The sequence below is a fragment of the Simochromis diagramma genome, unplaced genomic scaffold, assembly GCF_900408965.1.
Source record: "Simochromis diagramma unplaced genomic scaffold, fSimDia1.1 OVJJ01000216.1, whole genome shotgun sequence".
Classification (NCBI taxonomy): domain Eukaryota; kingdom Metazoa; phylum Chordata; class Actinopteri; order Cichliformes; family Cichlidae; genus Simochromis; species Simochromis diagramma.
Window position 1 is genome coordinate 12,562,785 of NW_024386883.1, and position 27,645 is coordinate 12,590,429.

The 27,645-nt window shown below is 42.5% G+C and overlaps 1 protein-coding gene across 6 annotated transcripts in view; it reads right to left on the bottom strand.

The window, feature by feature from the left end:
- Positions 1 to 64: 64 nt before the first annotated feature.
- Positions 65 to 27,645, bottom strand: part of larp1 (La ribonucleoprotein 1, translational regulator) — a 67,520-nt gene continuing 39,939 nt past the window's right edge. For 3 of the 6 annotated variants that reach the window (XM_040032328.1, XM_040032324.1, XM_040032329.1), the window contains exons 4-21: positions 24,926 to 24,997; positions 21,869 to 22,019; positions 19,731 to 19,865; positions 19,040 to 19,192; positions 16,364 to 16,526; positions 14,778 to 14,922; positions 14,102 to 14,282; positions 13,737 to 13,918; positions 13,315 to 13,419; positions 8,219 to 8,545; positions 7,164 to 7,287; positions 5,307 to 5,512; positions 5,104 to 5,210; positions 4,753 to 4,910; positions 4,482 to 4,626; positions 4,168 to 4,277; positions 3,930 to 4,057; positions 65 to 3,197 (exon numbers count right to left, since the gene is read on the bottom strand). In XM_040032328.1, the coding sequence (XP_039888262.1) occupies positions 2,973 to 3,197; positions 3,930 to 4,057; positions 4,168 to 4,277; positions 4,482 to 4,626; positions 4,753 to 4,910; positions 5,104 to 5,210; positions 5,307 to 5,512; positions 7,164 to 7,287; positions 8,219 to 8,545; positions 13,315 to 13,419; positions 13,737 to 13,918; positions 14,102 to 14,282; positions 14,778 to 14,922; positions 16,364 to 16,526; positions 19,040 to 19,192; positions 19,731 to 19,865; positions 21,869 to 22,019; positions 24,926 to 24,997 (2,817 nt within the window). In that variant the 3' untranslated portion in view covers positions 65 to 2,972. The remainder of the gene's footprint in view (positions 3,198 to 3,929; positions 4,058 to 4,167; positions 4,278 to 4,481; positions 4,627 to 4,752; positions 4,911 to 5,103; positions 5,211 to 5,306; positions 5,513 to 7,163; positions 7,288 to 8,218; positions 8,546 to 13,314; positions 13,420 to 13,736; positions 13,919 to 14,101; positions 14,283 to 14,777; positions 14,923 to 16,363; positions 16,527 to 19,039; positions 19,193 to 19,730; positions 19,866 to 21,868; positions 22,020 to 24,925; positions 24,998 to 27,645) is intronic. The other 3 variants (XM_040032326.1, XM_040032325.1, XM_040032327.1) reach the window with 3 other exon arrangements.

Here is a 27,645-nt window from a genome sequence, read left to right on the forward strand (position 1 = left end):
ATTCAAGTATTTTACATTTTTCCATTTTATATATTTTTTTGTTCCTTTTTTCCTCGTTTTCATCTTTTTTTTCCTCATGACAAGCCTAGGATACTGTAATGTAATGAACTATTGATGTTCATATACAGTCATTTCTTATTCATATGGCTTTATGGAATTTTGTCCTCCCAGTCTCCAGACATCATAACCAGCCATATTCCTCTGAGCGACATCACATCTTGCTCAGTTTCCTCTCTTCCTTCCATACGTCCATCTTTTATCCCGCACAGCTGGGAACTCTGACCAGCTGAACAGGCAGCGCCCCCTAGAGTTTATATGGACAGCAGCAGTTCAATGCTGATAGAGATGGATGAAAACTCCCAAAGCACCTGAATCCCCCTCAAATGTCCCGAGACGAGTGATGATCACATCAAAGGCTTTGCCGGCTTTGGGAAATGAGTTTTCAGTTCTGAATTATTTCATAGCTCTTTTTTTTTCCTCCTCTCCAGTAAACACTTTGATGTTTCAACTGAAACTGATCCAAATCTCCCTGAAGATAAAAGATTAAAGGGGAGGGTGGGCAAAAAATAAAATAAAAAGCAAGTACAGCTTCACTTTGCATTTTCATACAACTCTAAATTTAAGAGGAAGAAACTGAACAACATAACACTGACAGGACAATGTGACATCCACCTCTGGGCCCCCCCCCCCCCCAAAAAAAAGAAAGACAGGCACAGGTGTCTGATGCAGTTTCAAACTGAAGTTATGACTGGAGCAAACATTAGCTACAAGCACTCAGTAGGTCAGCAGGAAACACTTCTTCCCACATGTCTATTTGCACATGTGCATTTTTTTAATAATTTCTTTTAACTAGAATTTGATGAACTTCTGGTTGAGTTCAAACCCAAAAATCAAAGAATTTTCTTCAGTTTTTTTAGACTTTGCATACATTCTAATTGTAGAAAAACTGAAGGCTGCATAAAAGAGTAATATTAGAGATGTTTCTCTCATCTTCACTAAAAAGAAAATATCAAATCAACTGATTTCAACATGAAACACTAGAAGCTTACACATTAATTTTCGTTTTAAACATTGAAGACCCGTTGACGCCCTGATGTCAACTTTCCCTTTTGCGATGTGAGCTACGTTCCCATTTCTGTTTTTATATCAGCCCGACACAGAGCGCTCCTCCAGCATTACAACACTACAAACACTGCAAATTGAAATTAAAATGCATTAAAGATAAATCATGAGACCATTAAAAAAAAAAAAAAAAGTTAGAGTACGTACACATGTAAGGCAAATATATATCTGTACTATAGACAATAAAACAAGAGGTGGGGAGCTGTTATCTTTTCTGTTCATCTCTCAAATTTCACATTTACACTCGTGGAGGAAGAGTCGCTCTTCTGCTTGATATCATCAGATTTAATAGTCCTGTACGAAGAGTGACGACTCAACAGGTTGTGAACAAACAATCCAGTCCACGGTGAGGCAAGACGTCGAGCAGCGCGTTTTCTACTGAGCGTGCCCACGCTGCTACATCAGTACCTGCCTGTCCGTGTTTTTGCCTGCACCTTACGTTTGGATCCGTGTGAGAACCGGGAAGCGGTGGCGGGCAGCTCGCTGAACGTCTTAGCATCGTTAGTGTCTCCACCCAAAGCACCTGCGTCACAGGACGACGGTCCTCTTTGTAACCATCGCCTCTTCAAGTAATCCAGATTGTAATGATTTCCAGTCCTGTAGCGTCACTGATGATCAACTGATGGATGGATGGATGGACAAACGGATGGATGCAGCTCATCTGACGGGAAGGTGGAGGACGACAGGAAGTCAGGTAGCACCCAAAGGGAGATCAACCCCAACTCTCCATCACGTTTAAGTGTTTTATTTTATTTTTTTCGCGAGGGGTGGGGCGCTGACAAACTTTCACCAGGTTGACGTGTTTCAGCACAAAAAGCCACAACTTGCAATCACAGCGATGAATTACAGGACTTGTAACAGACCAAATGACACTTGGAAGACAGATGAAAGGGGACTGAGGGGGATGGAAAATAAATTTGGCAGAGAGCACCAACTAGTGCCCTCAGCTGGAAATGGTGGTGAGATATATGGGTGACTGATGCTGTACAATCGACAATAAGGTGGCGGGCACAACTTACAAGCAGTAAAACCATTAAAATAAGGCAACTTTCAATGATCTTGTCCATAGCAAGGGGTTGATGCAAGTCTCTCTCTCTCTTTTTTTTTTTTTTTTTTTTTAATCATTTGCTTCCTTAAATATTTTCCCCTCAATGTGCAGCCATAAGGTAAATTATTTTTTTCATATATTAGCCCTTTGAAAACTCTCAGGGCGCTGCGGATGAAAAAGTTAGTTGCTCGGTTCTAACCACTTTGGTCCGACTGGATGTCAAAGAGCAGTACGGCCTCCAGCGGGCCATTACTGGGGCTTGTTTGTGTTTTTTTTAGATGCTCAGTCTTGTTCAAACTATTTCCACATCTCAAATTCCACTTCGTGCTGAAGAAATAGTCATCATTAATCTGAGATTTGGATGAGGGATCAAAGATCTTTCAACCAGCAGGACAGTGACGATCAAAGAGGGTCCCAGAGACAGGGAGGGAGGGGCCAAAAACAAGGAGGGAAGAAAAAAAAAAAAAAATTTCCAGAATGTTAAACCTAAACCATCCGGCGAAGGTCTGCACAAGTGTTTTGCAATGGATGGGTTTGTCGACCCATCCATTGCTTGCCTCATTAAGACAAAAAGTTCAGAAACCTTAGCAGTGATCAATAAACCGAGGCATATTATTTATTGTCTCTCTTATTTATCAAACCTTTCACAGGCGCAAAAACAAGAAAAAAAAAAAAAAGAAAAAAAGATATCACATGCTTGAAATGAAGAGCTGGATGCCCCTCCCCCTCCTGTGGCGCAGAGAGAACCGGCGACTTGCAGACTTGGTTAATTTAGTCTGTGTGGGCCAGTGTGTTTGTGGAGTTACTTCAGTGTTTTGGCATTTGATGCGGGATCAGCAGTGGGAGCCGGGGCTTTGTGGCTGGTAGGTTTGGCATCATCCTTGGCTGTGGGAACCTGGGTGGTGGTGGCGTGGGTGGGGCCTGAGCTGGCCTGACTGTGGGGACGGCTGGAGGGCTGAGAGGGGTGCCGGCGGCGACCATCCCCACTGGACGAGTGTCTTCGGCGACTTCCTTCCTCCATAGGCGGCTAGAAGCAGAAATAATCGTGTTAGATAACACGCCTAAGGCAACAACATGCTGCGCTTCAAAAAAAACCCCTTTTAAGCTCTTATTGATACAAACGGGAAAACTTGAAGCACGTAAACTCCTGATAAAACAGATAAAACCTAGTGAATCAGCACCAAAGACAGTATCTGTTTCCATGGGATGCCTCAGTCAGTGAGATCATGATAACAGTATAAGGAAACATGCAAACAGCTTCTGCTGCTCAGGCTCAACTCCATTTACACATTTCACTTGCATCCACTTGGTCCGACTTTCTGTTTTCCTCCCTGTCAGTAGACGCGTTGTGAGACCATCATCCTAAATCGAAAGGTTGTTTGTTTGCAAGACACCCAACTTTGAAACTCTGTCCACAGTGTGACATAGGACCACACATCTTTCATGCTCATCTTCGTTCACCTGTCAGAAGTCACATCATCTTCCTGAAGTTAGTTCGTGAACCAATTTTAGGCTCATCTTAGCATTTAAATATCAGGTTATATCCTTTATTATCACAGAGAGCTTAAATCCGATTTGACACTTCATGTGTGACCTCAAATCTTTTCAGGATAATTTCTTATGAACTTTTGTATCTCAGTTAATCTTTCTTACCTAAGAACTGATCATCGATACTGGAAGTAAGATCATGTCTCTTCAGCCCTATTATACACCTTACAGCCTGCTTATACCTACAAACTTCAAAGAATATTTAACTTACGTCGATTCTGAAATCTTCGAGGCGTTTAAACTTGCTCAGGCACTCCTGCAGCTTGGGTTCAATCTCCAAGTTCTTGGCTTTGGAGTATTTAAGGAAGGCCCAGAACTTCTCAAGTCCATACAGCTGCCCTGTGGTCAGAAAACAAATGTTGTTAAACGTGACTGTACAGAAGACAAGAGCTTGTTCATATAAAAATCTCTGCTGAGGTGCCTCTGAGAGTGTTTTAAGGTTTCCTCACCAGCTTCGTAGTCTTTCATGGTCTCCTCCTGGAAGTCCTTAAAGATGTCTGGTCTGAACTTCTTCTCTAGACCGTAGCTGTAGTACCTGAACAAGCACTCTAAACCGTACCTGCAACACATGCGCGTCGAGAGAGGAAACAAGAGAAATTACATCACACCGAGCTTTGGAAATAACAAAAGCTAGATTCAGACAGCTGCACAGAGCCCGTTTCCACTGTGCTGCCAAAGCTTTACATCTACTCTTCTCCCCATCACGTAAATCCAACTGTCCAATAGTAATGTCACTGCTACATACACAGGTTGCAGATCTTACCTATATCCTTCTTTTCCATCCTCGACCACCAGCTGTCTGAATTCCTCGTACATTTTCCTGTTGAAGTGGTCCCGCAGGAAAAATGACCAGAATCGGAAGAGCGTGTTCATCTCCTGCGACTGGCCGATTCCCAGCCGTTTCCGCTCTGTGATGGAGAAAAAGTAGTCAAATACATGAAGATAAAGGACACAGTTTCAATTAACTTGTAATAATTAATGCTAAACAGTCTCTGATCAGAACTTAAGGGATGTTTAAAAACGAGGAAACGCACCGTTTAGGCAACGCCGGCGGTACTTGTGGTAAACGTGTTGCGTGAAGCCGTTCTCCTTGAGCAGCTCGTGCGATGGGTGCTGGAACTTGGGGAGGGACTGGGGAGTGCAGCCGATGTTACCCAGGGCGGGGGTGCCCTCCGATGGGCTTGCATTAGAGCTGATAGAGAGAAAGGTGGAGGATTAGGTGGAGATCTACTAAAGTAAGTCCACCTTCAGTAAACCTTTAGTCTTGTGATCATTTTACTTAAAGGACAGTACACAATATGAATATCTTCTATGCTTTTCCTTTTATGTTCTGGTATTATCAAAGCTGACTGCAGAGCGTGTAACAGAGAGCAGGAGGGTCTCACCTGACGGAGGCGGTACGGGACCGATGCTCTCTGGAGTCCATCACCCAACCGACGTGGCACTCCAGGGGCGGGTTGGAGCTGTGCCGGGTCTTCCTCTTCCTAGGCGTCTAAAAGGGCGCGGAGAAAAATCAACACGTTTAGTCGCTGAGCTTTTCATGCTGAACCCAACAGGTTATTCCACTGAAACAATTCCAACGTCTCACCTTGGCATCGACGGGCCGACTTTCCTTCACGACTGGGTAGAAGCGAGGCGTCATGGTCGGGTCCTTCCGGTGAGGCGTGCGAGGCGTGCGGGGCGTCCGGGCACTGCGGTAGTTGGGCGAGTCAGGCACGGTAGTTGGCAGCGAGCGAGCTATTGAGGAGGGCTCGGGGGCACCGAAGAGTTTGTTTGCCAAAGCGTCTGTGGGGACTGTGGACGAAGATAGATTTGTTGTAGAACCGAAAAACTTCACACGCAAAGTCCCGACACACACGTAAACACTTTAAGAGACATCTAATGTCACAACATCTTTGATCTTATAGCTTCATTTATTTCACAGTGTGATGATAATGGACTACAGTAAAGCCACAGCTGTTACCACAGAACCAACATGGATTCAGAACTTCTTAATGTCTCTTTAATGCGAGTGATGTTGAACAAAAATGACTCTATGAAAATAGTGAGCGTTAATAAAGCTGTTTACAGCACATTTAAAGACTGTAGGAACTGTTACTGGTCTCCAGTTAAAATCTGCAGAGTACCACCAAGTTGCTGGAAATTGGGTCGTCTCTGTCTTGCAAGTCATAAAGCGAGACCGCATTTCTGTCATTTTAGGCCGACCTCTGGACAAAACACTCAATGGTTTTCCACAGTAACGTGTGGAGCGCTGGTGCTTTAACAGAGCATGTTTAATGGCGAGTCGATCACAATAAAACTCATTTTAAAATTAGAGAAAGATCAGAAGAATATGACATTATTTAGAGCAGCATGCTGCCTCTCTTCTACCCAATCCTTTGTCATTCCATCCAAATTTTCCTCTCAGGAAATCGTTCCAAAGGGAGTTCAAAGATTCCTTCAGACCATTGTTCACATAGGACTATGTCGACATGTTGGCATATTTATTAGCACTGTTGAATGTATCTGCTCTGTTTTTGCTGACGCCCATCCTCTTGATTCATTTCCAGTCTGTTTCGGTCTCGCGTCAAATCTTTCTTTACACAAACAGCAATACAAAAATCCCCCCAACAACTATGAGATTTATTTCATGTTTTTAGCTCTTCTAGTTGTGTTGCCATTCTTCATCTGGGTTCTGCTAGGTTGCCTGGTTTTTAAAAATGGGTTCATCTTCTTAGACTTGACCCCCATCTAGGAATTTTTCCAAGATAGGGGTCCTACACGAGGGGGGGAAAAAAAGAAAAAGAAAACAAAAAAAGGTCTGGGCAAGCCGAGAACTGCCCGACTGTTCTTTCAGTGAAACAGAGCCCAGTTTGCAGCTCTCTCTGTATCTCTTATGGGTGATTTAGACGTTCGTAGTGAACTTTTGTAGAGCCGTGGGTCGTAGCATTACTGCCAGCATTTATGACCGTCTGTGGTACATTTTGTGTTACTAACCTTGTGATCACGAGTGTGGGGTCATGTGGTGCCAGCCACTTGACTCTTTGTTGTAGACAATTTGTTTTGGGGGGTTTTCACCCCAAAAGGCATTTATTATTATTTCCACTTCTTTGTACACCCCTTCGTGTTCATTTCAATAGTTTTGGCAATCTCCGTCTGGGAATTTACTAACATTTGTGAGTCCTTATATTGATGCTATGATTGTACTAAGACGATGATTATTATTTTCAATGATAAATTCAAAAACTGCATTGAAAAGGTAGCCAGAAATGCAAAGGAGAATTCAACAGCAGTGAACAGGCCTGTCATGGTATTTTCCAGATGTGTAGTTTTCCTTCTAGAGAGGTCTCTAGAGTTTGTGACATGTATACAGCATAGATTTCCCTCAGAATCCTCAGATTTGGGTGTGATAATTATTTAAAAACACAAAAGCGTTGTATATTTGGCTGTGTTTTTGAGTCCTTACTCTGCTGGGGTCGTGGGGGGCCTGGTGGGACTTCCTGGTTGGGGTCGACAGGCGGCTCCGGGGTCAAGCAGTCGAACTGTTCACGGCTGATCAGGTGGACCTTCTTGAAGTTCTCCACCTCTTGCTGTAAAAATGAGAAAAATCACATGTTAATGCACGAGGCGTGACAAAATGTCTCTTTCTGGGAACCGTGATACGAAAACGTCACAAATTAATTAAAATATAAAAGTTTAAAGCCAACTTCAATCGTCCAGAAAAAAAGCACATAAAGTCATTTTCATATTATTTCCCTGTAAACTCCAAAACACCACAGGAAATGTCTCTTACATTCTGGACAAAACCGATTATTAACAGACCTTATCTTCAGCAGTCTGGAGAGCGAGATACAGCTGCAAAAAATAGCTGCTAGAAACACTCTCTTCGCCCTCATATCTGACATCTGACTGCTCTGACACGAGCGCAGCAGCCAGCAGGTTCACATCAACACAAGTACCCTGAAGTTTCTGCACATGAATACATCCGTAAAGCATGTTTTCTTGTTCCTTCTACAACAAAAGCTAGTTTAAAAACGCCACCAAAACCAAACAGCGACGAATCATCCTCCCTGCCAAGATCATCAAGCGCGACTCACACTGGCTCTATCCCTCCGAGCATCCTCAGATCTCTGACCTTCCATCTTTAGCTCCCCTGCAGCCCATCAGCTCGAGTCCTCAGGCCGAGGCCTTGCGTGTGGGGTTTATTTATAAACAGCAGCACTCTGTTCCACACGACACAGGATTTGTGCCGGCGAGTACGTGAAGGTCGCCACAAAGAGTTCAACAATGCAACAATGGGCAGCCACAACAACAAAAAACACAAAAACAACAAAAAACTCTGTTGGGTGTTTTGTTTCCATATCCAGAAACAGCTGAAGGATCTACTCATCACCAGGCTTCAGGTGGAAACGTGTCTGACATGGCAGCGACACAACCTGGACGCTGTCCGACTTCTACATCAGGACGTCGTCGTCTCATAACCCACCAGATTAAGTGCAGAATCAAGCAGAACATCCTCACCTTGATGGTGGCGTATTCGGGCTCGTACGTATCGTCCCACAGGTCCTGCTCATAGTAGAAGAGCCCGTCGTTGATCACCTTGGCCAGCTCGCTGGTCAACTTGGCGCGCGATGTGTGGTGGCCCGTGCGGTCGCCTCCCGGGTGCTTCCTCAGGTAGGGCGGCGTCTGCGTCACGATCAGGATCTTGTTGACGTCGTGGTCGTCGATCTCACCGTCCGTTTCCTCGTCGGACCAGTCGGTGAAGGTGTTGCGGCGTCCGTCCATCTGCTCCATCTCCTCGTCGAACATGAAGTCGAGCTCCTCGGGTTCATCCTGCTCAGCTCCGTCCTGAGTGACAAAACAAAGCACAAAAATATTCAAACGTTAGCTGATTATTAGGGGTGCAACGATACTCCTATCGATATTGAACCGTTCGATACAGTGCTTTCGGTTCGGTACGCATATGTATCGAACAATACAAAATTTGTAATTTATTTTATCAACTTTCCTTCTGACGATGCTGTCTGTGTTGAGCGCTCAGTGAATCTGCGTTCGACTACTCCGCCTAGGCTGCACTGTCGAGCGCAGATCCACTGAGTGTTCAACACAGATAGCATCGTCAGAAGGAAGAGCGCAGGGCAAGCTAGCGAGACAGAAGTTAAGCTCTCCTTGCAACATGGCAAATTGAACCTCCCCCACCCTCATTCAGATCTAGCGTTTGGAATTATTTTGGTTTTCATGTGATGTATGACCCTGAAGGTAAGCGCGTCATGGACTAAAGTAAAACAGTATGTTGGATGTGCCACGCAATGCTCAATTACATGGCTGGGAACTAGTGTGTTAGCGCAGTTAGCTCGTTAACGTGTTGGCCGTCTAGCCCCAGGCAGGGGTAGCTCGTTAAAGGAGATTTGCCGTGTTGTGGCGTTAACGTCATTTCAACGAGATTAACGCTGACAGCACTAGTGGGAACACAACGAATATGACTGCACATTTACGCCGACATCATCCTAGTGCAAAGACAAGTGGAAGCAGACAAAAACAACAAGCATACATGCTACAAACTTTACCCGAGTCATTTAGACAGCCGTTAGCACATGATTCTCCTTATGGGGACCTGATATGTTTAATATTGTGGCGAGCTCAGACAAGGAGGAGACGGTGGTGTCGTTTGGTCTTGCTTCCCGTGAGCTAGCCAGGGAGCACAGCCGTTTATTGACATCTGCAGAAGAACACTGCCGCTAGCTAACTGCTCAGCACGGCAACCGCACAGCAACAACAACAACACACAGGGCGCCCTCTGACCCCGGAAGGACACACCGTCGCAGCGAGAGGGCGTCACCCGTCACTATGGCAACATAAACAAAACATAACTGTACAAACAGAACCCCCAACAGCCCTGACCTGCTACAATATGCTGCTGAGAATATAGCCCAGAAGAAGCGTATAGTATAGCTTTTATTTTGGAAAGAGCCATTTCTCTGTAATAAACTCTCTTTTCCAAAGATGAGTGATTCATCAATCAGATACAGGTGTTACCGCGCCAGATCCGCGGCCCCGAACCGTAGTAAGGAAACCTCTGGCAGTTACTTGAAGGTTCCGTAACTGACTCGTAGCCGGCAACAGCTTACTATACAGGTCAACTCCGCTAGCAAAAAGATCGAAGGAGGCGTAGGAAACTGCTTCACCGAACTTTATTTCTTCTCTAAGGCACGAACACCGCGTACAGTGGGCTGAAACAGTTTACTCACAGCGAGCATCGCCGACACAACTCTGGCTGTCGAGGGAGTTATTATATTTTCCAGTCGGGCTACCAAAATCTATCTCTGCCCTGTCCGTCGGGCTATCATAGGAAGGAAAAATATATGTCAATGCTTTTGCATTCTTTCGGAAATGTAGCTGGGTAATTATGTCATTGGCATCGACGAGCCACTGTCAATATGTGACATATTGAAATCGCGTTTGAATTTGCGCTTGTTTTTTGCTTTCACTTTGCAAATGTCCAGGTGCCTTCTTTTGGCGCACCGGCCGGTCACGACCGGCGGGGGAAAAGTCACTCGGGTCAGAACATGGGGTGCCACCATCATCCCACTTCTGACACCAATGTGGCGAGCTCAGACAACGAGGAGACGGAGGTATCGTTTGGTCTTGCTTCCCGTGAGCTAGCCAGGGAGCACAGCCGTTTATTGACATCTGCAGAAGAACACTGCCGCTAGCTAACTGCTCAGCGTGGCAACCGCACAGCAACAACAACACACAGGGCGCCCTCTGACCCCGGAAGGACACACCGTCGCAGCGAGAGGGCGTCACCCGTCACTATGGCAACATAAACAAAACATAACTGTACAAACAGAACCCCCAACAGCCCTGACCTGCCTCAATCAGATACAGGGCTTGCAAAATCGCTAGCCCGGACGTCCCGGGGCTAGCGATTTTTCCAGTCGGGCTACCAAAATCTATCTCTGCCCTGCCCGTCGGCCTATTGTAGGAAGGAAAAATATATGTCAATGCTTTTGCATTCTTTCGGAAATGTAGCTGGGTAATTATGTCATTGGCATCGGTGAGCCACTGTCAATATGTGACATATTGAAATCGCGTTTGAATTTGCGCTTGTTTTTTGCTTTCACTTTGCAATCGCGCGAACTGTGTATAGAGAGCGACAGTACTGATTGGTGAGTGATGATAATTTGCGCACCAATTCCTCTGACATCGTCTTATCAATCGTTAGCTTACTATGCAAACATGACAAGTGAAATCTCCCGCAGCAAGCTTAAACATATGAGAGGTTGATCGCGCAGAGAATCGCTGACCGTTATGTGTGTGTGTGTGTGTGTGTAAAAGCAGCAGGATATATATCAAATCAAATCACTTTTATTGTCACATCACATGTGCAGGTACATTGGTACAGCACATGTGAGTGAAATTCTTGTGTGCGAGCTTCACAAGCAACAGAGTTGTGCAAAATACAATAATGTAAACAAGCAAAATACAAGAATGGCTACATCTGAAACTAATAAATATATGTACAATATATATTTTATATATTTAATATATTTTAGTTCTGCTGAGAGGGCGGCACGGTGGTTAGCACTGTTGCCGCACAGCAAGAAGGTCCTGAGTTCAATTCCACCATCAGGCCGGGGTCTTTCTGTGTGGAGTTTGCATGTTCTCCCCGTGTTTGCGTGGGTTCTCTCCGGGTACTCCGGCTTCCTCCCACCGTCCAAAGACATGCAGCTTGTGGGGATAGGTTAATTGATTAATCCAAATTGTCACTAGGTGTGAATGTGAGTGTGAATGGTTGTCTGTCCCTGTGTGTTAGCCCTGCGACAGACTGGCGACCTGTCCAGGGTGTACCCCGCCTTTCGCCCTATGACAGCTGGGATAGGCTCCAGCGCCCCCCGCAACCCTGAAAAAGGATAAGCGGAAGCGAATGGATGGGATGGATGGATGGATAGTTCTGCTGAGCCAAATAAGAGAGGTCAGGGTGAAGAAGTGACAGCCAAAGAAAAGCTTACCACAAAACGGAAAAGTTATGACAAATCAGACTATAAGGCAAAAAGAAAGTGCAGCTTTATGGTTTCATGGACAAAAGAATTTCTGTGGCTGCAATATGACGAGCTATATAACCGGGGCTGCACATAAGTGGTCCGCAGGTGCGCATTCGCTGTCAAAAAAAAACAAAAAAAAAAAAAAAAAAACCGCGCACAAGATATGAAGTTGCAATGCGTGTTTGCATACATAAGATTTTCTGGAGGAGGACAGACATTTGTTTAAAACTCTTAAAGATGTCGAAGAAGCTCCTTTAAGCAATTACTTTGGTGTTCCTCTACCTCCAAAGAAATGTCAGAAGGAGTCCGAACCACAAAAGAAGCACGTATTCTCGGAAAAGTGGTTGCAGGAGGTGAGCTGGCTTCAAACAAATGATGAACGCACAGAGATGTGGTGCGGAATGTGCCGTGAAAATCCCACTCTAGCGGACAAAAACAGTGCTTTTTATATGGACGCAAACGCGCGTTGCAACTTCTTATCTGGTGCGCGTCTTTTATTTTGACAGCGAATGCGCACATGCGGACCACTTATGTGCACCCGTGTAAATAACATAATGTTCTGCCGGGTGTGTTGTTGGTTTTCTCTCGATTTCTGAGTCGACAAGCGCCTTTGTTACTGGGACCAGTCATTTTAAGAAAGGCCCCCATTAGAAGCCATGAGAAATGCAAGAAATGCATTATTGCTCAGTCTGCAATATCTTTCCCAGAACAAACACCAATTGCAAATAACATACTAAAAATAAACCTGAAAAATCTGTTTAGAACAGCGTACTATGTTGCAAAGAGTGAACTACCACTGGCAAAATTTAGCAGTCTTTGCAAACTTCAAAAAGCAAATGGCCTCGATCTTGGTTCCACTTGCCTCTTACCCGTGACTTCAGTGGAAATTTCAAATTCAGGATCTGACACAGACTGATTCAAGTCCTACACAGTTCTTACAAGTTCATAGAAATTTCTGTTCAATTAGAACCAAGTATTTGAGTTGATGATTGTAATTTTTATACAATGTTGTAATTTGTTTTTCAACAATTTTTTGATTAATGTTTTGTTTCCTTTACAATATTATACTTTAATGTATAATATTGTAAAGGAAACAAAACAGGAAACAAAACATCAATCAAAAAATTGCTCTTTTTTATTCGGGCTACTTACATTTATTTTGGGCTACCGAAAACTGAAGAGTCCCTGCCCGAAGGGCTACCAGGGATTTTGAAATTTTGAGAGCCCTTAGATATATTTATTTTTTTAATTGCTTTTGTTTCAGCAACATTAAATTTAAAAACTGTACTTTTGAGTTAAAATATATATTTATAATTTTAATAAATGACAAATTAAAAAAGGCATGAACATTTTTTTTTGTATCGAAAAAATATCGAACTGTGACACCAAAGTATCGAACCGAACCGAACTGTGAATTTTGTGTATCGTTGCACCCCTACTGATTATGTAAGTTAACTGAAAAACTGATAAAGATTAAAAAAGGTGCAGATTTAAAAATCACAGAGTTGCAGTTGTGTTTGTGCTAAATAAAATAGCACAAACACATTATATAACACACATTTCCTTCCTCACCTTATTTCCTGAGGTAGCAGCGGAGGGTGAGGAGCCAGGCTGGGGCACCGGGGAGCGAATCGACTCATCCTTTTCCTTCTGCTGCTGATGCTGCAATGAGGAGGACTTCATCAGTCAACCGATCAAACAAGGGGAAATAAAGGAAGGAGGTGGTGGAGGAGGGTACGGAAAGCGAGGTTTGATTAAAGAATGAATGATGTGAAAAGACCAAAACAAAAGGAAAGTGATGCAATGGGGTCATGCAAAAATATATGCTGCAGTTAAAAGAATAAAATAAACTGAAGTGCCTGCTGCTGTGAAGCAAAAGTGATATGATAGACAAAATGAACCTCTAATATAATGACTAACAACCACACATGATCACTTCCTTCTTAAAACGTTTTTAATTCAACATCTTGTCTGTGTTTTGCTCTGAATTTCACCTTTTCTGAGCTGACCTTGGGTCTGGCTGGGGAAGGTCTGGGTCTCTTCTTAACCTCGATCCAGGACTCTGAGTCCAGGTCAGGGAGACTCGCTGAGAGGCCCTTGGGCATGGTCTTGAGGTTGGAGACATCCGGTTCAGCCTTGGTCTGTTGTTGCATTGGTGTGGAGGCCCTGGGCGGACCTGCAGCAGAGAGAAGATAACAGTCAACATTAACTTTGATCACCAGGCAAGGATTACTTATCTTAAAATTCTCACTTTCTTCATGTAAATGAGGGAAATGCACGTTTCAAGTGTGATGCAGAATTGAGGGTCAGTTAAATGCTAAACATTACAAAATGTGCAGCTTCAGGTCAGAGTGCTCACCTCTGGGCTCCTCAGCCATCTGTCTTGGAACAAACTCGGGGCAGTTGATGAGCTGGGAGAAGTCCGTATGCGTGTGCGGCATGTTTGGCATGTTCAGGCCCGGCAGCGGCCACTTCTCCGGGTCCACCTTCCGACGGATCTTCATGTCGATAATTTCCACTTCCTTACTGTCCTTCAACGCCTGATGGGACAGATGAGGGACCGGTTAGCCCAGGTGATTAGTAGAAATTTGCGACCATTCATGTATTGACAAGAAATGGGAAAACTACCCAGACTGACTCTGTCCAAAGGTGAAAATATCCCAGTAGCAAATCTAAAGGTCACTAATTAGAGCTGCATCATTTTTTTAATGCATTTATTCATTTTTTGAAGTTGTACAAAAACCCAAAAATGACCTGCCAAATATTTGTTGTTTGGTACCCTCGAGCTACTTCTGGACAGAAAATTGTTTCACATAATGAACTACAGAAGCTTCTGGAAAACACAGTCCCCAAAGGTTTTTTTCCTTTAGTGCATTTTAACTTGAACGCTGCTTCACATTATTTTTTTATGCAATTTAATTGCTTGTTTTTCTGTCCTACAGCTGCTTTCAGACCAGTTCTGACTGCGTTTAACATGAATTTTTAAATGTCTTCACTGACTGACATCATTCAACCAGTCAAAGAAACGCGCTTACATCCAGAATGATGTTGACGTCGGTAGTGAGGGCCTGAACTCTGTGAAAACTGGCGATGAGTCCGATGGGCAGGAAACCCTCCTGATCCATCTTCCTCCGCAAGAAAAAGTCTCTCTCCAGGTTGTCTAGGCTGAAGTAGTACTCACTAGAAGGAAAAAACACAGGGAGAAAAGTGGTCAGAAGATGCTGGTATTTCATGCCTTGTCTTTGACATCAGAGGGAAGTAAAGTGAGAAAAGAAAAGAAAAAAAATCAGAGGGAAAGACTGAATGAAAACCAGTCGTAACAAAAATAAGTTATGTAACATTGTCTAGATGTCAACAGTCATCACATATCTTCCAAACTAAAAACAGAGGATTTAACAAGGTTGCAGAGCCTGAGTAAGTCGGCCAAAAATGTATTGTTTCGACACACACAGCATCTCCAGCAGCAAGTGCTTTACTGGACTATGTCAGGTATAATCTGAACAGCTTCAGTAATGTTGAAAAGAGATACTTTATTCTTATAAGTGAAGTAAACTTAACCACTTATCGACAACAAGACTGTCAAGCATGCAGACCGGGGGCCAAATGTGGCTTTCTGAAAGAGTCCAAAATCAACTAAATGTGTGACTTTCCAAAGAGTGAAAATGACTCCAATTTAATCAGTGAAATGCACTGCTAGTGCTGCTGTGGGGATAACAGTCTTACAACACAGGAGTGTAAACGTATGAAAACTTTGAAGGATTTCTAGACATCAGTTGAAATCTGGACCTCCTAAGATCAAACTGGGCCCTAAGGAGCTGATCAACTTCAATCAGTTTAACAGCTCTGGTTTAAAGCAGTTGACTGTGATGGGAACAAAGATGTGATGAAACCAGTTTCTTTTTGATCCATCATAGTTTGGTTCGTTGTGTGTGTCCGTGTCACACAGATAATTTGCCTAAAACAAAATCCAGAATATGACACCATGAGGCGGAACAATAGCCGTTTAAATCTGGTGCCAGACAAATGAGGTCACACTACTCAGAGAATCTGGAGAGTGAGATGCAACTGCAAAGTGCTGAAAGATTAACACAAATGATCAAAGCTGATGTCGCAGAACCAGAAATACTGTCTTTTTTCCATGTTTCCTTATCAAGCAAATCACAGTGCAACTCTGCCACCAACCAGATTCAAGTGTAGAGGCTCAAGCTGCTAGTGTCAAGCACAGATGATGTTTAGCTCCATCTCCAGGCTCTACACCACAAATGTCTAATAACAGTTTGTACCAGTAGAACCCATTTAACTGACATTATTTGCAGCAATTTCCCAAACTAAGCAGATCTAATATTAGGAGGAAGAAAAGCCAAGCCATGAAGTCAAGATGTGACATCATGCAACCTTAAGGTCTGCCATCTTTGCAAAAGCCAATCATTTCATCTCATTATGCTTCAATGCTGAGATCAGAGTTGTGAAAAGTTCTCTCCACCGTCATTTAGTCAGAGAAGAGACATGAAGAGCTCATCACTTCTGCAGCACATCTGCACATAATGTCTGAACGCAACCCAATAAATACGAGTTTACCCCCAACATCGACCTATTCCTGTGACAGAAAAGCTAAACTCACATTTGCCGCTTGATGTAGTCCTTCAGCAGATCCTGATCGACAGAGTAAAGGTCATTGCTGCTCATGTTGTCGTAATAGTAGGTCACAGAGTTGCTGAACTTCTGTCCGTAGGGTCCGTCTTTTACGTCGTAGGACTTGTAGCTGTAGTGATAGTCGTAGTGGCCTTGAAGGGAGAGGAGCAGTCGGTTAGACAGAAAGCGTGCAGCACGGCGTGCATACATTACTCGTGTGAAAGATGGTGCACGGGAACAGCAGATGCTCTCTGCGTTGTGAACCTTCTCAGCTATCAGTGCTCACATCGTTTTTCCCCTTTACTATTCATTTCTTGCAAAACCAGCCAATCAAAAGATTAAAATTCTTCCACTTGCTATTAGTAGGCAGCAAAATTGATTGGGAGGTGCATCTTTGTTCTCAGATCGATGCTATCTGATGGCTCTCACATTGAAGACCTGAGAGAAGACTCTTATACCGACACTCACCCCCAAAGCATTAATTCTTATTCAAGTACTGTTAATTTTGTTCTGTTGCACCATTTCTATTAAAAAAAAATCCCCTAAGAATAGTTTTTAAATGTTCCATTTATTGCATCTCTTTCGTACCATATTGTCACTTACGCTGCTAGTTATAGTTAGGAGTGAGAATTATCGAAGGTTACACAAGAGTGAAAACAGCAGACTGACAATCAGTAAGTAGGAGCAGATTAATGAGAATAAGTCTCAAGTTTAACTGCTGTTTAACGCAAAAGCTATTCAAGGCACAGCCAAGAAAAAAAATGTGTTAAGATGTAAATCATAAAGAGCGCAGAAGTGAAGGAGCAGTGAGCCTCTTAAAATACAATTACACTGTGTGTGTGTGTGTGTGTGTGGGAGTGAGTGAGTGTGTATTGGCATATGTAGGAGGGCACCCACTTGAGGGCTGAGTAAATACACAAAGACAAAGTTCATGTGCTGAGCATTAACTGAAAGTCTCTTCAGCGCTGCTCAAAGTCAACAACCTCAAAAAAGTTGGAAAAAAAAAAAAAAAAAGGGAGAAAAGTGGAAATAAAATTGCTTCACTCACATTTTTGGGCACCGTTATAAAGTTTATGAGTAGCCGGTGCTTCTGGGAAGGAGGGTGTAGGATAAAAGGAGGAAAATGAGTACATGAAGAGAGAGGTGGGGGGGTAGGAATAAGGGAAAATGTATGTATGAAAAGAGTGAAAACAACAGGGAAGTGGGAGGGAGACTCTGGCCAAAACCAATAAGCCTTCAGGGAAACCAGTTTCTCCTGCTGGAGCCAAGGCCAGTCCTCATTCCAACACTCTCTGGTTGTTATTGCACTTTTTTGTTTTTACTCTAGCCTCCGTGGGGGCCAGATCAGGGTCATCAAACACTCGGATTCAGAGCCGTGGCAGCCAAAGCAACCAAAACTAGATAAGACACTGTCTACCTGTACCAACTTAATTCATCCAATTCACCAGCTTAAATCCTTGAAACGTTGATAAAGAGAAAGTTGCTGTACTCCATGACTGCAGATGAACAGAAGACTGGACTGGAAGTAAAACCCTCAAACTATACTATTAACACAAGTTCACTTAAGTTCATGGGGAGTCTTTCCACAAAAGCTGTGTGGGTAATGGGTTTGTCAAAGCACTCAAAACACTGACATCACCAACCAAACGGTACAAAATTAAAAACTGCGATGTCTCCTGTGAAAGTAATTTTGAAAGGATTTAGCCCAGGTAGCTTTACTTTCAGTGCTGAGATCAGAGTTGTGAAAGTTCTCTCCACAGATGTTTAGTCAGAGAAGAGACATGAAGAGCTCATCACTTCTGCAGCACATCTGTTATAGTGATACCAAGCGCTCTGCCATATCACAGCGTCTGCAATAATAGCTGCAAATTCTTAAGTGACATAAAAATGTTATATAGCGATACCCCACGTTTACGTCCCCTGGTGTGCGCAATGGCACGTCCAAGACAGAGGAACACTCGTGTGCCTCCAATGATGATTCAGTATCTAAAAAGAGGCCTACTTCAACAATCTCCACACACAATACTCTGCATAAATATGCATGAAAACAGTTCCTGCCAACAGTGAAAAATAAACCTGTTTCGCCACTTGGGGCTAAAAAATACACAGTAGAGTACAGCCAGTGCAGCTCAAATGTAAACACATTCAAACAAGCGTTGCTAGCTGCGGTCCATATGACAAGAAGAACAAATGGTGGATGGAAGTTTCTGCTGCTGCTGGTTAAAAAGCTCCAACCAGGATACGCCATCCAAGGAAGAAACGCTTTATTATGTGACAATACTGTGCAGCTCGTTTTCTCCAGCATTAAGAAATCATGTTATACTTTTTCTTAGAATTTCCAGAGAAAACACTACAAGGCTACTTTTGTGCTGAGATGTGACATCTGCTGTGTCACTGCTATTGCACTATTATCTGGCTACCACCTTGCTTCAGTGCATTCAGACCTCAAATTAGGAAACGTGTGTAAGTATCCTGCATGATGCCGATTTGTCAGTGCAGTCTGGTCAGCCTTTTAACTTAAAAGGAAAAAAACAAAACAAAAAAAAAAAAAACAAAAGCGATGTTCATATTATATTACTTATAAACATTTTGAGGACACCTGCCTAGCGGTGAAAAAAAATGTTCTTTTGATATTTTTGAGTCGTCTAAAACGAGTAAGACCTACCTCTCCCGGCACCTCTGCCTCGTCCCCGACCTCTTCCTCTTCCACGTCCTCGACCTCTGAATCCTCCGCGGAATGGCGCCCCCTCACTCTTCACGCTGGAAACCTCATCGTGGTCGTCACGCCACTCGCGCTCATACTTTTGGCTATGCCAATCTGCAGGGAAGCCAACCATATTCCTGTCAGCAAACACTAAACCAGACTGGATAAGTAGGTCTGAACAAATATCCAATGAGGCTAACTAATTCTCTTTCTCACTAGTTTTCTAAATTGTGATAAAACACATTTGAATACGATACAGCGTCTTCCTAACAGCGAGTAGATTTCATTTCCTGAACACAAGTGGAGTAATACGTGAAGTGCACAGCTGAATAGTGAAGCTATCAAAGCAGAAGTATAAAATTAGCAGTCGAGCATGCATGCGCACACACACACACACACACACACACACACACACACACACCTCTCCACATCCTGCTGCTGAGTCATGTGCACTTTCTTAACCAGCTAAATGTAATAATAAGCTCTGTATTATCAACATCTAAAGACACAGCATCAAAGCCACTTCCAGTAGTCGCATATTCAGATGTGCTATCATGTGCAAGCACCAGAGATGACCGCCATGTGGAGCCAACTTCCTACTACCTCTCACCCAAAATAAACCTGTTACCAAGTGAAGACGTCACAGACTAACCTCTGAGGTCGTTCCTGGCGTTGGGAGGCAGGCGCGGGTTTTCATTCTGTCTGCTGTTGTTCCTAGAGGCCGAGCGCTCCCTGGGCCCCTCTGACTTCACCTCGATCATCAGAGGAACCCACTTCTGCTTGTTTCCTGTTTTCAAATGACATGTAGAGGAAACACCGTTAAAAGGAAGAAGAAATCCACGGACCGTTTCAGATGATGTTATTTTATTTATTCATTCTTACATCTACCAAATGAATATCTTAATCACCACCATGCTTTTTGTGTTTAGAAACAGTATATCTGTAAGCTAGATGATTGGCTGATTCTAATAGCCTTTAGATATGTGCATGTGATAAACATACAACTTTTATTCTGAAAAACTGATAATCGCTTCCAGGACTTTCATAGATGTAAATGTATCCTGCAGTACCCTGGCTGTCCAGCAGGGTGCCTCACAGAGCTGCCATCTGAAAGGACTGCTGGTTGTCAGGGTGCTGTGTGGACATGTGGTTAAGTTTGTGATAGACAGCACGTGCAATAAAGAAGGGAAGTGACTGTCCCTCTTGTTCTTAAAATACTTGGTTGCTTTGTTTACTTATGCATCTCGCTTAAAAGGTAGCTTGTAAATTTACTTATATTCCACATTTTGTGGCAATTGCAGCCTTCCGTGCAGGCCCAGACCCGTCATTTCCCTTCTCCCTCCCTCCTGCTTGTGGTATCTGAAAACCTTACCCATGTGTCCACGTCACACCGTGACAATCAGCTGTCCTTTTAAACTGCAGCTCTGCAAGGCAGCCTGCTGGACAACTACAGCCAATTAAACTCTGATTAAAACAGAGCTCTGTTTTAAGTCAGAGTCCTGGTGATTTACCTGTGGCTGAAAGCCAAAACCTTTTTGATGGGCACGAAAAACATGATTCATTTGCTTCAATACTGTGATCAGAGTTGTTCAAGTTCTCTTCATTTTAACATTTTAGTCAGAGAAGAGACATGAAACTCATCACCTCCACAGCACATATACAAAAACCGACAAATGCATCTCCAGGAACAAGAAGTTTTACTATTATAAACCCAACTGCTTTAAAATTGATACGAGTACATAAAAAATGTGCACTGTATGCACTGATCTTAAATACTGCAATTCAGTGTATAAATAACTTCATTGTTTAAGTCTCTTCATCAATACAACAACTGGCCTGAATTGTTAGGAAAAGAAAATGAACGGGCAGGTCGGTGCTAAAATTCGTGCCAGACCATTTGTATGCCGGTATGTTTTTTGAGGGGTGATGAAAACATGAGAGCCAGGAAACGCCCCCCTCCTCCACACACACAGAGCAAATACAGCCATGCACACTGAGGGCCAGCTATGCTGTGAAGGTCAGAAAGCACTCGCTGGCTGCCTGGCTGGCACGGTTTAAACCTTTAACTGCTGCCAAAACTGCTAAACTATAACCAGCCACCACAAACTTCTCCTAAATGATCTGTTATGGGCACGAATTTAAAAGGCAACCTGTATTTGACTTCGAGTGATACAACCTTGTACTGTAACTGACTCTGCTTATTTAGATTTGCTCCCACACTACTAACGTGGTTATTACAATTAAAACACGCTTTGTTTAAGCAGCCATGAAAGACCCAACTTATCTTGCACTCACTTTACCCTTTACACGTGGAGTGAACGCATCAAGCGACGCATTTGAAACACTGATAAACGTAGGCAAAGGTGGCCTTTTGTTCTCTGATATTACACGGTGAGTACGGCGTATTTGCAAAGGCACAAGTGGAGAGCACAAAATCATCTACCACATAATGTGTAGCCCTGTACTGGTTACTGATCCTTTGATTGGCCATTTAAGAGCAAAAACAACAACAACAAAAAAACAGCAGCACAATCCTAACATCTTAGTTCACAGTTCTGGAGTCATTACTGCCATTTTTAGAGCTGCTTAACTGAAATCCTTTCATTTGTATTTCATCAACCTTACCACCAACTTTAGCACCAGATACTAATGAAGCCAATTATTTAAAAGCGAGAACCCCAAAAGCTCAGAGTGGACTTTTTCCTTCAAACGTTTTAATGTCAAAACCAGATTCTTTAGCAAGCACTATAATTACAGACAAATGATTAAATCAGTTTGATCATTGGTCACCTTTTTTCTTCGGTCCGTTCTTCTGGGAGTCGTCGTCACCGTTCTTTTCCTCTCCCGAGTCGTCTGACTTGGCCTTCACGTTCTCCTTGCTCTCTTCATTGCTCTCCCTTTTCTCCTTTGACTCCTTTTTAACCATCGTCTTTTTGGTGCCCTAAGTAGACGGGAAACACATTCAAACCGCTATTTAGAGGAGGCGAAGAAAAGTCCATGAAAGGAGACTGAGACAATTTCATGTAAGACTTGAATTATATGGAACTTGCCACAATGAATTCTTAATACACTTGCTTAAGAAATTACACTGGCAAAGATTCTGTGTAATGTTACACATTTTTACCATTTGATTTCAGTAAAATTAAAGCATTATTTAAAAACCCTTTAACAGTTGGCACTTTGACGGGACAGGTTAGCTTTCAGTAACCAAGGGCTCATTTTCACTGAACCAACATCACTTTTATAATCTTGACCTAGAGTTGAGCAACTCAGTATGTTTACATACGCACACACACACACACACACACACACACACACACACACACACACACACACACACACACACAGCCAGCAGTCTTTTTTAGTATTTTAAATCTTTTTTTTTTTTTTTAGTTTTTAAAAATAAAGTTTGCAATAAATCGAATGCAAACAGGAAAAAGAAGCTCCTAAACCAGCAGTCTAGTGTGTAAAATCAAGAGGCTTTGGATTAATAAATTTTGTGGGATTGATGTTTAATGAAGGCTAAAACTGCAAATACCCACCAGGTCATAAAGGTGATTGGGACAAAGGCAACTTTGCATGTGGTTTGGGGTTTACGTGACCTTTTTTTGGGACTGCAGCAGAGTAACACACTGCTCCTACTGCCCTACACCCCAGCATAACCTGGCACAGTAACGGACACTGGGTAGTTCACCATATATAAAGTGGCTCTGCTGGTTATCTTTGCTCCCAGAGCTGATATAGTAGTTTATTCAAATCGGCCACTCCTCTGTGTTATGACAGCTCAGCAATCAGCAACATGCATATCTGCAAACTATGGCACTCCTGAGGTCTTTGCACAAGAGTCACGTAAATTTGTGTGAAGTTGGGTAAATAAAAGTTGGGTAAATAAAAGCAAGTTCATTTCCATGAACACGCACACACACACACACGCACACACACAGCCATGCAGACCCTTTATTAAGTTTAATATGATCATACAAACTCAATTCAAAGACCAGACCAACCCAAACAGACTTGGCATTTCTGAACAACAGTAAGAAACAAAGCAGTCTGTAAAAAAGTCAACATTAAAAAAGTGCAAAGTATTAAATTATACTACAAAATAAAAGCATTTTTAAATTAAATTACACCAAAAGCTGAAGGAACCCATTTCAAATCTTGCTACTGAAAGCATTTGTATTACACATAATTTTATTTGTTTGTAGCTTTAAGAGAGACAATTTGTAATCTGTCTTTTTAACTTTGTACCTCCAACAGAAAATTAAGAATCTTGCAAGGCTCGAACGCTCCACTTTGCTGAAAATAATTACTTCAGGTGAACATAAACCAGATTACTCATAATTCTTGGTACAATTTCAGACAGTGACTGCACATCTGACCTTACACAGCAGCTAAAATAATTCCTTTCAAATATATAACTGTGTATTATGCAAAGCTGACACGTGCTGGGCATAAACATTACATACTGTGAAGTTTATTTTTGAGACTTACCCTACAATGATTCAGTCAGCTAATATATTATTAACCCTTTTAACCAATGTAAAATTCTTCCAAAGAAATCACTGAGCTATAAAGACAAAAAGAAAGTTAAACCAACTCCAAATGAATGTCAACGTTTTATCTCAGATGGCATCCATCCCTATATTATACAACATAGAGAACACAAATAGCACAAAGCAAAGAAGTCTGGCTTTATTGGGTTATCTCTGTTATCCTCTTTTGCCAACTCTTTCTTTAGGCCAAGCTTAGAATGAACAAATCTTTTAAATCTAATTTGGAATAAAATGGGATAAATGAGAAGGAAAGAAAAAGAACAAAATCCTAACAGCACAACAGGTTTTCCAAATTCAGTAGTGCAGAGTTTTGTAGCAATACTGAGTCTGAAAATCACTTTCTGTTCTAGCACATGTAGTACTGTTTTATTCAACAGTCCAAATTCTTGTCTACATTCATCTACTATGCTGTGCCCTTGATGGCAATCTACGATGCTCATTTCTGCTTTTTGGCTCCACTGCAGCAATTTTTTTTATTTTAGCGCCCATCTCCTTAACACCCCCTCTCCCTCTGACCCCACTTCCGATTGACTGCCCCTCACCAGGCTTCCGAAAAGAGAGCACAAAACTTGTAGGCTCCGCCTCCTCTGACATCAGCTCATAATAGATTAGAAAACCCTTTGACATCAGCTGCTCAGAGCAGCCTGGAGCTTGAACATCTGACTCAGAGATTACATTTACAAATATGCTGACCTCATTATGTGAGCTCCACCATCATATGCGACAGAAACAAAGGAACAACACAACAGGCCCCCCTCAAAAACTGCATAATGAATCAAAAACATGGCACCGGTGACCATTACATGACTCAGCAGATGATGATGATGATGCAAAATGACACTGACAGGGAAGAATCATAAAAAAATAAAAATAAGTCATTAACTTACTGCTCACTGAGTAATGATTGTTGTTAATGGGAAGAAAATACTGAGATTTCCTCTGAGTTTAAACGGACAGAAGTTGACAGTTTGTCTCGTAACAAAGGCTCTCCTAAGGTTACCATGGGATACGGCCACTTAAAGGCACAAGGCTTACCCAGTGTCTTAAAAGAAATGTTCAAAAACTTCTTTCACATACAGAAAAATTACAAATAAAAGTCACAGCACAAATGTCTTTAGTCAAAAAGTGAGTTATCTGGATCTTTTTGTTTAACTCTAAAAAGGGTAAAGCGATACTTCTGTGAGTGTAATGCTAAGTTTTACATATTTCACTTGTTTTTGGTCTAAAAATCAGATACAGTTATTGAAAGTGAACAGGTAGGCAGGCAGCAGGGTTCATGGGTTGAACTTACAGTGAATTTCCATGAGTCTCTGACCTGCCTGACAGTCGGCGGGCAGGACACGGTCCGTGTCACTGCCTCGATCTGAACAGAGGGAGGGAAGAGCAGTTTAGAGAAGACAATGAGGTGGGACCATGATGCACAGACAGACAAACACACAGACACACACGTACGGTATGTAAAGATGTTTAAAAAAAAAAAAAAAAAAAAAAGAAGCTCTAATGCTAAGCAGTTAAAATGGATCAAAGCTTTCTAGCACCCGACCAATTAATCAGTGTACTTCGCAGCCCTATAGTTAGAATCTGGTAGTTTTCGGATATAGTGCAGATCAGACCTACTGGGCTTTTATAGCCTGCGCTCCTCTGCTCCAACAACATCATGCTTTTTATTGGTGTTGTCAAAAACAATGAAAATGCCAAGTCAGTGTTGCACAAGCTGTGGATAATAAGAAGCATCTGCTGCAACTATTAGTCGGCCGAGCTCCCTCTGGGCCTTCCACACTACAGCCAAGCTCATCTCAGTGGAGACAAAGCTAATGTGTGTCATAACATCAAGAGGTTTATTGCTGTGAAATCTGTGCGGCTTGGACGAGGAGTGAGGATACTTTCAGCGATGACAGAATGGTGTGAGATAAACCATTAAAGGATCAGGTGTGAGCGGTTCAGTGAGTTTTCTTAATCAATAACACTGCTGTCGGCATTTTCAGCCGCACAAAGCTAAGATCGCAAGGATGCTGAGTCATTCTTCCTGCGCTACAGGAAGGCACTGATGACGCGTCTGTTTCAGCCACTTTCATAATGAGACATTTCTAATCCCGAGCATAGGAACAGTTAACCAAAAACCCAGCCCAGAAAGCAGCACCGCCCTGCTATTTACGGTGGGTGAATGAAAGAAAGAAAATTACAGGCAGGACACTGATGAGATGATAAAAATGGGATGAAAAATGAAAATACAATCAGGTATAGATGACATGACACCAGAAGCCACTGTGCACTAAACAGTCACATGCATGCAGTCTTTTCTCCCCAGACTGCAGGGGAAGAGGGGCTTTCTTCTGCCTGCATGACTCAGACAACCTACAGTTATATATGTGGCAGTAGCTACTTAGGCTGCTGCTCTCTAAGAGGTGTGGAGTGGTTCTGACTGTAATGGCACAAAAGGGCTGATAACATGACACACTGAATTTTATACCATTATTTTTTCCAAGTTTTTAAATATAAAAACATTAAATTGTAATAAATTAAGATGGATTAGAGAGATTTTTGCACTTCAGTGTTCATCATCATAATTATTCCCCACTAGGCAAGTGGGCCAGTGGATCCAATTTTTACTAGTCCACAAGCTAGTTTAATTATTTTATGTACCAATATCTTCAATATAGCAACACAGCATAATTTGTTGATAGTGGAGTACATGCATGCTCCTACAAAGAGCTGGAGTGGCTGTGGTCAGCCTGAAGCAAAAAAAATCTGAAAGGTTAAAAATCTAGCACCTTCTTAATAAGATAAGATAACCTTTATCAGTCCCACACGTGGGAAATTTGCTTTGTCACAACAGGAAGTGGACAGTGCAAAAGTTATGTAGTAAAATTAGAAGATAAAACGAATAAATACAGTACAGAACTGTACAGAATAGAATAAAATAAAATACTATATACAGTAGAATAAAATAGAATAAAATATGCTGGTTGTGTTAAACAAACTGGTGGTGGATGGGAACAACTGAGGGGCCAGTTCAGCAAGTTTGCGTCACAGGTCAACCAATAAGTCGCAACGCCGTAAGTGACCCAAACAGGATCAGCTGCCTAATCAACGTGACTAGTATACGCACGACAACAGTCGCCCCAAAGCATTTTATACTGTAAGGTAAGCATGAGCCAGCAAAATCCCAACAATCACATGACTCCCAATGAGCAAGCATTGGGACGGAAAAAGGGCCTTTTAAACAGGAAGAAGCCTCCAGCAGAACCAGCATCAGTGAGGAGGCCGTCATCTGCAGCAAGCGGTTGGGGGTGAGGGGAGGAAGACAACCTTTTTATTTGATGATTATTCTAAACATTTGTCCCAAAACAGAGGTGTGTACACGCTTTTCAGTTTTTCACTGATTTAAAAAAAAAAAAAAAGAAAAAGAAGAAGAAATAAAAAAAAAATAAAAAAGTGCAACCTAGCTTGATTAGTATTACAAAACAGTTGCTAAACTTGGATCCAATTTATTCATCTAATTAATCTTACATCAAAAAAGTAGCACAAACCCTTTTATTACTTATTCAAATCTACTTTCAGTGGTGGACTTTACACTTTGTTAAAAAAAAGTTGTAATTTGTTTTGTCTAAATGTGTTATTGCACCGCACGTTTCTTTGAATCTCTGCGGACTGCCCAAACAAGTGTGAAGTACTTTCTGCTTGCACTGCTGTGCTGTAGTTCATGTTGCATCGTAGAAGACAATTTTAAAACTTAAAAAAAAGCAGATTAACTTTATGCTTACTGACTGAGAGCTTAGGTTTGACTTTAACCACAGCACTGGAAAATTAAAGTACACTATGCAAATTCCCCACCTTCTCTTAAATATCAGAGTCCCCAGCATGAGTAATCCGTGGAATTGAGTGACTGATTTACACCTTTGAATGTTGCATGATGGATGGCGAACTTCAGCCCCCCCCCCTAAGAATAGCACCACCACAGATCCAGGGGTGGCTTCTTCGAGGGGGGATCCCTAAAAGGACATCCTTTCC